Source organism: Pogona vitticeps, chromosome 4 (genome assembly GCF_051106095.1).
Source record: "Pogona vitticeps strain Pit_001003342236 chromosome 4, PviZW2.1, whole genome shotgun sequence".
In the NCBI taxonomy this organism is placed as follows: Eukaryota; Metazoa; Chordata; class Lepidosauria; order Squamata; family Agamidae; genus Pogona; species Pogona vitticeps.
The window spans coordinates 3,702,637-3,713,988 of NC_135786.1; the positions used below are offsets into that span (position 1 = coordinate 3,702,637).

The following is an 11,352-nucleotide window of genomic DNA, read 5'->3' on the forward strand; positions in this document are numbered from 1 at the left end:
GTGGCTTGTGGGAAAAGGCCCCGCCCAGTAGCTTTTGGCCGCGCCCCCGCTTCCGCGCATGCGCACCCTCCCCCTTTGGGGCACGTGTCTGGGTGGTCCCATTCCCACGTCGCCTTTTTTGAAAAGGGGTGGCTGCGGAGTAAAGCAACATGGGGTCCCGCCCTCGCTCGGTGTTTTCCAGAGTGGGGTGGACTACAGCCCCCATCATCCCAAACGCGAAGGGAGGGACGACGATGGGAGTTGGAGTCCGTCTTAGGCTAGGGAGAAGCTGGAGAGCCCCCTTGTTTTCTGCCCGTCGACCCGAAAAGGACACCACAGGGTGGGAAATGCAGCAGAAAACCACAAACGGGCTTCAAAGTGATCAGCAGGATCCTACTCCTCTGTTCCTGCTTGCGGCTGTCCAGCATCGCTGCCTCCCCCTGAAAATGTCTTTATTGATTTATTTAAAATATGTTTACCCAGGCTTTCTCCTTAAAAAGGACCCCAGGGAGGTCCTTTAAATATTGTCCCCAAAGAGACAATATTTAAAGCTGAAAACAAGGAGGGCTTTACATTTCTGAGCGGGAAATGATTTAATTGCTGTGACTCCCCCCCCCCTCCCTTGACGAACTGTAGGAAACTCCTGAGTCCTGGATATGTTTGCAGGTGATGTCGAGGAAGGGCGACGACCCAGGAATGTTTGTGTCCTATTGTTTACTCTGTAAGGAACAAGGCAGCTTGGGCTTATTTTTGCTATAACAGGCTTAAAGATCCACCCGCCTGCCCAACCTGGGCAATAACATTGCCAGCTTCTTTTGGTCTGAAGCGGCTACAGTTTAAACCAGTTTAAATATATCTTTAGCTTGCTGGATAGCTCAGTGGATTCGGTCTCCAGCTGTGGAGCCAGAGGTTGGGAAGTAGTGGCAGCCCGGGGGGCCTTGGGCCAGCTGCGCCGTCGTCCCAGGGCTCCCCCTGGAGGAAGGGAAGGGTAAACCACGTCTGAGCATTCTCTACCTTAAAAACTCTGGAAAGGGTTGCTGTTAAGTCAGAAATGACTTGATGGCACATTATTATTATTGTTAAATATATCTTTATACCCTTTATCTAGGGAGCAGAGTGGCTTATAGTTCTGAATGTCACAGGCCTTGCAAGACTACAGATGGAAAAGACAATTCATGGCAAAACCAAGAAAGAAGAAAACCTTCCACACCCATCAGGCGATGTGAACATTTGGGATTTTCGGCAAAGGGTTTGTTTGGATTCTAAGGGGCGCTTCTTGTATTCTAAGGCCTGTTGGAAATGTGATGAAGAAATTGGCACATATTATCATATGTGGTGGGAGTGTAAATGGATTCAGAAATTTTGGAAACTGATTGTTAAGGAAATATGTGATATATTTGGAAAGATATTGAATTTAATTCTAAAATTGCTTTGTTGTCAATTTTTGATAAGATAGAACTTGATTATTGCTCAAAGGAATTGATTTCCAATTTTATGACAAGGGTTAGAATATTAATAGCTAGATTCCGGAAAGATAAAAATGATATTAAATTAGAAGATTGGTATAATAAAGTATGGGACACTGCATTAAATGATAAATTGACTACTGAACTTAAGATGAAAAGAGGGGAAATAAGTTCAAATATTTTTTATGCTATTTGGGGTAGATTTATTGAATTTGTATTAGTGAAAGGAAAGGGGAAAGCCTGTAAGCAACAATCAGTACAATTTGGGGAAGGAGGTTCGTATTAAAAGTATTGCTCCAAAGGGTCCTGTGGGTATGGGGGTGCACTATGGTTTAGATTGCATAGTAAGTATTTTGTATTTTTGTATTTGTTTTTGTTTTGGAAATTAAAACAAATAAATTAAAAAAGGGGTGTGTGGCTCTGCACACCCAAGTCACAAGCTCCATCCGAAGTGTCTTGGGGTCCAAGGCTGACCTCCGGAGCTGCCTTTAGGCTCCATTCTGGTAATTGGCCTTGCTTCCTTTCTGCTCCTTGCTGCGGCCTTTGCTAGAGGCCAGTCTGCCCACCAGCTCTGTGAGCAGCGTCTGGAGAATGGCAGCTCGCTTCCGGCTCACTTCCAGCACGCCATGGTGGTCGACGCTCTCCTTAGCATCGTAGTCCATGGTCACCTTGTTGGTGATCAGCGAGAGACCAAAGACTTGTAATCCACAGTGCCTGGCCACCACCACCTCTGCTGCCGTGCTCATGCCTACAAGGAGATAGCAAGGCTTTTATATATGCTCAGGACTTTACAGTGAAAACCCACCGATTGCTTTGTCCCGCATGAATCTGCCTGATCCCCCTTTTTCCGCCCCCGTGCCATGGTGCACCTTGCTATATCTCAGTACATCACCTTTTAATTTGTCCAGGCCTTTAGAGGTTATCCAATCTTATTAATGGCTATTCCAAACTAAAGTCATAAGTCTTTGCTTTTTTTTTTTTTTTGAGCCTTGCATGTGAGCATGAGGCAACACAAAATTATTTGTTTGCCTGGCAAAAGAATGATTTGGTGGCTGTTTTTACAAGAGAAGAGAATGAATGAATTTTTCTTTGCACAAATTAAGTAAGATTCCACAAGTTATGTAAATTGTTTGTGTGGATGGCTCCTCCGTTGCAGCTTAGGTTTCTGAGGATCAGGGAAGTACACGAGGGGTTCTGCATCTGTTTTAGCAATCATCTCTCCGTTCCGTGTTTCCTGTCTTTGTGCGCTTTACTTCTGAAAGGGTCAGGGCACCCATTCGCACAGGACGAGTTTGTGAAAATTATGGAGAACCCACAGTATTGAAAATTCTTCTCTTAGGCATTCAATGCCCATAGAATTGATTTTTAAAGAAACAATTAACATGTGTTAAAGAGATTTGTTCTTACGAGGCTGGGCGTTTGAGGCTACTTTAAATAGTGTTAGTTTGTTTTTTTTGAAATTTAAAATGACCAGTTAGTTAATGGACAGAATTGAACTGATGCTTACACAAGGTTTGTGTAACTTGCCACAGTTAAGGGATGAGGTCCCAGGGCATGCCTCAGGTACACAGTCAGGTAGACGCGACTAGAGACAGACCATCCCCTGACTCCGAGACATGTCCTGGCTTCTCATCAGTAAGCCGCAATTAGCTGCAGTAAGTTATGCAGAACTTACACTAACACCAGTAGGATTCTGGCCGAAGCAGTGAATGAACTGTGGATTTTTCTTTGGAGTCCAATGGTTGAGTTTTCATTAATAATTTAATGTTAGGAGGTTTACGGTCAAGGCAGATTTCCCCAAGCTCTGCTGTGCCCTTTCTTACCTACAGCGTCTGCCCCGAGTAAGCGCAGCAGGCGAGCCTCTGCCACAGATTCGAAATTGGGGCCTCCGACCATGCAGTAGACGCCCTCCTTGACAAATGAGGCGTAGCCCAGATGCGTGGCTATCTCCATGGCCAGTGTACGGATCTGTCTGTCGTAAGCATCCACAAGGGCAGGGAATCGGGGCCCAAACCTGGGTGAGAAAGAAAGAAGGAAGGGGGGAAAAAGGCAGGGCCTTTTCCACAGTTGCTCCATCTTTGTGGAGCCAGCTGCCAGAGTTGCTTCGCCTCGCCTGTTGACCTTCAAGAGGGTATGGAAGACAGGGCTTTTCAGGGAGGCTTTTTCTGCCCTGGCCCTGGTTGAATTGAGGTTGACCTTGCATCTCGGTCCAGTAACTTACTTTCGGTTTTTATTTTCATGTTTTATTTTATTCTTAGTGTCATCCTTGCTCTGGGGCCCTCTGTTTTCATTCGTTAGAGTGTCATGTGGTTTTTATTATGTTATTACGGTTGTGTATTTTATTGTGAGCCACCTGGAGTAGTGCCACGGCACTAATGGGAGCAGAATATAAATTAAAGCAATCAATCAATCAACCAATTCATCAATAAATAACGGAATGGTCTAAGTCACGAGTTTTCGGCCTTTGGCCTTGTGCTTTTCAGTAACCTCTGTGCCAAAAAACCATACATAACCCTGCATTACAGAAACGAAAAGCCCAGTCTCCCCCCAAAATGTCCGGTAATGTGCTGACAGGCATGCTATTGTTATAAACAGGCATGGTATTGTTATATTTATAATTGATAGCTCTGTATCCTCTTATGGAGCTCTGCCAGGGCAGTGGGAACAACGTCACTGACAGCAGCTGATTACGGTTAATGAAACAGTACCTTTTTAAATGTTGGGGTGAGCATGACTTGTACCCAGTGGCAGAACCTCACACACCCCTCGATGGAACTCTTCCACCCCTGGCAGTCATCGGACTGGATTACTGCAACACAGTCTTATGTGGGGCTTCTTCTGGAAAGTGTCAGGAAACTCCAGCGGGCCCAAAATGTCAGCAGCCAGATTGCTGACTGGGGCAGGTCACAGAGATTTAAAAAACCCACTCTGTCACTGCAGTTCCATTGGCTGCCGATCTGTTCCCAGGCAGGATTCAAAGTGATGGTTCTAATGGTTTGGGTCCAAGCGATCTCAACGACCCCATCTCCTTTTATGAGCCTACTGTGGAACTCCCTCCCACGGGAGGCCCGCCTGGCCCCCTCTTGGCTCTCCTTCTTGCCACTGTGTCAGGAGCCATTCAGGAAAAAGGCACTTGCTATAGTCAGTTCTTGGGACTTAAAAATTACAGTAGCATTATTGAGTGTAAACACACACAAAAAGAAAAACACTGTCATAATCATTTTGCTACTAGTGGGAAGCTGCAATAACTGTGCTGAGGATAAATTTTGCTGCTATGGTCATTGTTAAACACGAAAGGCCCAAATCCTGTTCATCAGCCCTCTGTGTTGCACATGGCTACCTTCCCCCCCCCCACCGCCGCCAATGTTTGTGTAAGGAAGGACTCACAGGCAGGCACACATATGCCCACAGAATCGCTGTTGCCTTTAACAAGCCAATCTCCAAGTCACACAGTTGCATGCTGGAGATTGTGCAGATCGTGTGGAGAGCAAACTGCAAGGCCGTTGCGCTGTGTGCTTCCTAACGCAATTCTGCCAAAAGATAATCACATCTTTGTCATTCTATACCCGGACTATTCAGTTGTTTGTATTCCACTGACTGAGAACTCTTGTTCTGTGTGGGCTCACTTACTGCTCCTCGTTGGGTCCCAGCAAAGGGTTTTGCCCGGTCAATCCCAGCAAGTTGATGTGGTCCCGGATAATCATGAGGTCGCCGATGTGGTAGGAGTCCGCCAAGGCGCCAGCGGCGTTGGTGACCAGAAGCGTCTCGACACCTAAGAGTTTGAAGACACGGATCGGGAAGGTGACCTGGCCAAGGGAGCAAGCAGGGGAGAAAAGGAACGTCAGCGGCCACGTAACGGGACAAAGTGGCCCTTTTCTCCACAGATCCATCAGACAAAGTGCAGACGTGCTGTGCTGGTCTGTTTCAAGGCAACTGACAGAGTTCTGGAGAGCAGCTTTCTTTCAAACTTCGTCCTCCCCATTCAGGAACTTTTAACGACAAGACAGAAAACTGCAGCCTCCAAAATCCAGCCAGGATTAATTTTTTTTATCTTTTAAATTTCAACTCTGCTCTTTTTACCGCCCAACCTGATTCAGACTCTCACAAGCCTGGAAAGCTCATATTTTAGTATATTTTTAGGACCACAAGAAAAGAAACCCTCATTTTGGATTTTCACAGCGGGTTCCGTGTGTTTTAATTCTCTCCCCTTCCCACCCCATTTTCTTAAAACAACAACTCCCAGAATCCTCCGGCCAATGCCATCTGCCAGAGATTCTGGAAATCCACCGTCTAAAAAAGTAACTTTCCCCAAGCCGTGGCAATTTAACGTGCACAAATAATCGCTTCATATTGTAGTCGCTGCCCCTGAATGTGGTACACAAGTCAGCAGAGATTCTGTGCCACAATCTGAGCGAGGCTGTCTCAAAAGAAATCTCAGCTTTCCCTATATGGGCAGATCTCCGGAGGCGGTGGCCAGCCAGTCAAATGGCCACCAGCCGTACGCTAGCAGGAGCTAATGGGAGCCATAGAGCATCCCATTGTTCTAGGTGGCCCTTGATCCTGGCGTCTTTAGTTCTGGAGGGGACCCGAGTTGGGCATGATGGAGGCAGCCAAGCCATAATATCACAGCGACCAACCCACCTACCTACCTTCCAGAGGGGGTACCCCTCGTACATGTGGAAGCGCCCCTTCATGCAAACGCACGGCGTGCCCTTCAGCTCCCCAAAGATGAGCCGCCCTTCGTGGCCTACCACTGGAGAAAGAGGGAAGAGACGACATTAAGGCTCAGGGGGAGAAGTGGGGGTGGCTTTTATCTCTCTACCACACCCTTCCTAAGCCTGAACTTAGGCATTCAGTTTCTTGAAAACAAGTAGAAGTTGAGAAAGGGGGGGGGGGAGAAATAATCCCCAGTGCTTTGTTTTTCATATACCAAAGGTGATGTCATGATGGACTATTTACTCAGAAGATCTGAGTTCAAATCTCCACTTGGCCATGGAAACTCACTGCAGGAAGGAACTAATAAAACCACTCCTTAAATATCTCATGTATCTTCATAGCTGTATTAGGGATGCTATGATTTAGGTTTGACTTGGCAACACATCACACATATTCATTTTTTAAAAAAAACCAAACCTAAACAGAGCACATCCTCCATCTTTTTCAGCGTGAAATGCAGATTTCCCTGCCAGACGTGAGGGTGAAAAGCTGAGATGGGAAATGCTTGTATCAAGGACTACAGCTCCCAGAATCCCAGTGGACACTTGGGTTGTCAGAATTTGGCAGCCGTAATCTAACACCCCAGCTCACCCCCTGCAAACATTTCCCACCTCTGGGGGTGCAGGACGGACATTGTTACCGGATAAAGCGGCCTTCGTAAATTTATTGAGCTATAACTTATCTCGGTCCCATCCTCCTCCCAGGCACATCTCCTTAGTTAACAAGCGAGAGTTTCTCTCAGCAGCTGCTCCCAGGCTGTGGAACTCCCTTCCACTGGAAGACAGGCTGGCCTCTTCCCTGCTGGCCTTTCAAAAGCAGGTAAAAACCTTCCTTTTCAGGTAAGCTTTTGGCAACTGTGTGGGTAGCAAAGAAAGGAGTTTCCACCAGGGGATACCCTTTGATAGCCTATTTCTTTAAAATGACATTATTGCTTTAAAAGAGTGTCTTACTTAGAATCATTTTATTATAATTTATTAAGGTGTTCAGGTGCCTCAGCCTTCGTCCTTAGCTTTGCGGCAACAGACCGAGAGGGCTGCTTGCACCCTCACTTCAAAACACAGTGTTTTCCTTCCTCAAGACTTTTGAATTCATGTGCAAATTTTATTGCATTTTTACAGGTCTTGGACCAAGGCAACAGGCGCCTCGGACACCCCCCGCCCACTGACTGCTGTGTGTTTGTGTGTTTCCAGCTGTGCGTTTGTGCACCTGATTTGCTTCCAGCCCCGGTATCTTTAGGCAGCTTCATTACTCTTCCAGTGAACATGTGTGCCATGCCAAACCTCCGCCTTGCTTCTCACACATTCCAGTTTCAGCCTGAACCCCATTCTCAGCAAATGTGGTCTTCCAGGCATCCTGTGTTCACTTCAGCACAAAGCGGAGTTAGTTTTAAATCAGAAGGTAGATTCCAGAGAAGTTCTGCTTTTTGGAGTTTGCACGGCAGGAAGGAAGGAAGGCAAAAAAGGGATTTTTAGCATCCTGTGTCAGAATGCCATCGAAAACTGACAGCTAACCCAGCCGCGACACAGAACCAATCTCTTTTTCTCTCTTTTCTCCCCCCCCCCCCCCCCCGATGGTGCACCATCAGTCCTGGCTGGCAAGGCAGAGGCCAACCACAGTGAGAGATGGCAGTGCAAGGAGCTGTTCACCTGCGTAGTACCTGTGCTGTGTGGAAAGTTGGGGATCTCTGCATACGTGAAAGATTCCTGATTCTTCAAGCTGTCCCCGAGCGGGCCCAGCCCGGAGCCGCAGATGATGACAATTTCAGGCCGAAGGCTGGTACGGGAGAGCAGCCAGTCTGCTGTTTCTCGACAGCGTTCAAAGCTGGAAAGACAGAATGAAAACACAGCGATCTGCAGGTTGAAACCGTCAGGGTCGGGCTGGGCTTAGCCCCAAATCTGTTTTCAGCATTCAAGATGGAGATACAGTAGTTTGAAAAATTAGGTCTCTCCTGGTATCCCCCAGACAGCATGCAACAGGATGGAGGACCAGAGGCCCATTGCTACTGGGAACCTTTTGTATTTCACAAGAAGAGCAAATATCTTTATCTTGTTGTGGAACCATGCCATTTTTCTCTGGCTTGATTTGCACATGCCCAGCTGCAGCATCTGATGGAGTGATCCATCCACAACCCAACACCCGGTGTGCGCAACAACCACCCCTCCTTGTATTATGCTCATGCAGACGGGTATTGCAAACCCAGAACTTTACAGTAGAAAACTATTTACCGTGCAGGATATAGACCCAGAGGGCTAGAATCCTACGTGCATAAGGAAAATGGCACATGTGATTTGTGGGTGTGCATGTCTGCTTTCCCTTCGGCCCTGCTCTTCTCTGGTTGTGTGACCAAGCACGCAACTGAATGCACAACCAAGCGTGTGGCTTGAGTATGTCAAAAGGCCTGCTGGCCACAGGCGGGACTGTCGATTTTGGGGCACAACTGAGGCTGGTGCCCCTCACTGAGGGAGTAGAAGTACCTTGCACAGCTGTCAGTGAGGGCGATCTTGTAGCTGCATGCCATGTACCTCTTAAATGGTCCCTTCGAGGCCAGAAAAGAATGGCGGGAAAGATTGGGGGGGAAGGAACGAAAAAGACCATAAAAAAAAAATCTGTCTCTCTTTCTCTAAACTTATGAAGAAAAGCAGACGAGACAAGGAAGGCCGGTTGAAGAAAGAATCTGTGAAATCTCTAGCTTGGGGCTTCCTTCGCAGGAACGGAGGAGAGAGGGCGCCTGTGCTGCCAGGCACAGTGGAGGTTTTTTTGTGATTTGTTTTGCTCTTCTAACAGATCTCTTTCCTAAGCTCTAGAATATTCAGAAATGCCCATATGTGTGATTCACGGAGACCAGGAAGAAGAAATAAATAGGTAGGTAGGTAGGTAGGTAGGTGAGTTTTTATTTTATTTTTATTTATTAGATTTCTACCCTGCCCCCCTAGACAGCATGTACTTAGGGCAGCTTACAAGTAGGTAGGTAGGTAGGTAGGTAGGTAGGTAGGTAGGTAGGTAGGTAGGAAGGAAGGAAGGAAGGAAGGAAGGAAGGAAGGAAGGAAGGAAGGAAGGAAGGACGGACGGACGGACGGACGGACGGACGGACGGACGGACAGTGAAAGGAAGGAAGGAGGGTGAAAACGAAGGAAGGAAGGAGGGTGAAAACAAGGAAGGAAGGAAGGATGGTGAAAACAAGGAAGGAAGGAAGGAAGGAAGGAAGGAAGGAAGGAAGGAGGAAGGAAGGAAGGAAGGAAGGAAGGAAGGAAGGAAGGAAGGAAGGAAGGAAGGAAGGAAGGAAGGAAGGAAGGAAGGAAGAAAGGAAGGAAGGAAGGAAGGAAGGAAGGAAGGAAGGAAGGAAGGAAGGAAGGAAGGAGGAAGGAAGGAAGGAAGGAAGGAAGGAAGGAAGGAAGGAAGGAAGGAAGGAAGGAAGGAAGGAAGGAAGGAAGGAAGGAAGGTGAAAACAAGGACAGAAGGAAGGACAGGGAGAAAGAAGGAAGGAAGGATGGGCGTTATGCAATCTGAGGTTAACATTGCACAAACCCAACCGGATTCTGGCCTTGTTCTCATTCTCTCTACACACACACACTTTCTTTCTCCTTCCCTTTCACTGTTTGTGATGCAACAGCTTCAGACTGTGAACAGGGAATCATTCACTGCTAAATCAGCACAGCATGTTTCTGAAGCTGGGGCTGTTCCAAGGTGAAGCACTGGCTTACAGTATTTTTAAAAGGTTAAAAAAATAAAACCACTGCCCTGCCCTGTCCACTTCTGCAACATCTCCCAAAACAAAGGGTGAGTACAAGGATCATTTTGAGATTTAAGCACACTTAATCCTTTCTAGCATTCCCACGAGATAGTGATAGCTCAGAACACTGATTTCTGGGGAAGGCAGTGAACAAAAGGAAGCCACTAAGCATGGAAAAGTTGTTTTTTACACTATATCTCCCAGAATCCTCTGGCCAGTATGATCATAACCATCACCACCAAAAGAAGTGGTTTCCAAAAACGATTGTCCTTTTGTGGGTGCCCATTTGGCAACTATAGGAAACACGGTGTAGGATCAGAGCCTCAATCTGATTCAGCCTCAGTGATCCCGCATTCTTTATACAACATTGGTTTGTTTAGGGTTAGTTGTGTTTTTATCCCCCCACCACTTTCCTCCAGTGAGCTCAAGTAAGCAGACAAGGTTTCTGCAACTCCCTACATCATCCTCACAAGAACTTTGTGTTGTCGGCGAGGCTCAGAGAGTGTGTGACCGATCCAGCCAGTCTCATGGCCAAATAGGGATTCAAACCCACACCTCGTGTCCTAACACTCCAGCTCGCGCACCACACGGGTATTATATATTTTTGGAGTGTTTGCAACCTGGCATGCTGCCTTTAGTAGGTTAGGCTGGGAGGGAGCTTTCTGGGCTGGTCAAGGTCTCCAGCACTAACCCATGGTTCCCTCCTGCCTCTCTGCCCTCTGTCCCTTTCCCTCTGCAAAACGTTGCAATATTAATATGAAAAAAAAAGTATGTCTCGCCCTAACATGGGGAGTGGCATTGCTGCTCTGTGAAGGTTCGCATGCCCTACAAATTACCAAAGGTAGAAAAATGCACTCTGACCTTCTGCACAGCACACAGCCACCAAGTAAGTTTTGCTTAAATTGCACTTTGTGAAGGACAGAGAAATGGGCCTGAAAAATAAGTTGAAAGACACTTGGATTAATGCATAACGAAGATCACATTTTTACAGGAGGAAAAACTGAGGCCTGAATAAAGGAAATTATTGATATTGCCTGGGCTTTTAAGTCAGCTGGGAGCTGCAAATCTAGCACATCTGGAGGACACCAGACTGTCAACTTCTTCCCTTGATCTCAAGTCCTTAAACCATGAAGTTATTTATTTATTTATTTGGTAATTGGTACCTCTGTTAACTGAATCGCATGCAGGGGGAGCAAAGTCCCTGAAGAATTGCAATGATGAAGAACAAAGTGAGCCTTCATCAAGATACAGGAGTGTGTGTATGTAGCTCATCTCTAGTGACATCTCAGGTAGGATCAAACACAGAAGTGAGCAACCTTGGGAGATTCGGGGGGGGGGGCGCTTACACCCGTGTATTTCGACCTGGAACTGCTGTGTCTGCTCTCACAACCCTCCTCCAGGTTTCTTCAGGTGCCGGTCGATGGCCCAGTTCTCCCAGCCCTGGATTGGTCCAGTTTGTGC

At 47.0% G+C, this 11,352-nt stretch overlaps 1 protein-coding gene and 1 long non-coding RNA gene across 3 annotated transcripts in view; one reads left to right on the top strand and one right to left on the bottom strand.

Moving 5' to 3' along the window:
- LOC140706466 (uncharacterized) lies at window positions 1-1,890 on the top strand. The gene is made up of 2 exons (XR_012086088.2): window positions 1-967; window positions 1,088-1,890. It is a non-coding gene; the product is annotated as an uncharacterized LOC140706466 (long non-coding RNA).
- The window catches only part of LOC110090826 (purine nucleoside phosphorylase), a 27,565-nt gene continuing 18,007 nt past the window's right edge, over window positions 1,795-11,352 (bottom strand). Inside the window, exons 4-8 of one of the 2 annotated variants that reach the window (XM_072996631.2) lie at window positions 7,819-7,982; window positions 6,095-6,198; window positions 5,076-5,251; window positions 3,269-3,459; window positions 1,795-2,193 (exon numbers count right to left, since the gene is read on the bottom strand). In XM_072996631.2, coding sequence (XP_072852732.2) covers window positions 1,934-2,193; window positions 3,269-3,459; window positions 5,076-5,251; window positions 6,095-6,198; window positions 7,819-7,982 — 895 coding nt within the window. In that variant the 3' untranslated portion in view covers window positions 1,795-1,933. Of the gene's footprint in view, window positions 2,194-3,268; window positions 3,460-5,075; window positions 5,252-6,094; window positions 6,199-7,367; window positions 7,563-7,818; window positions 7,983-11,352 lie in introns of those variants that run through there. The other variant, XM_072996632.2, reaches the window with a different exon arrangement.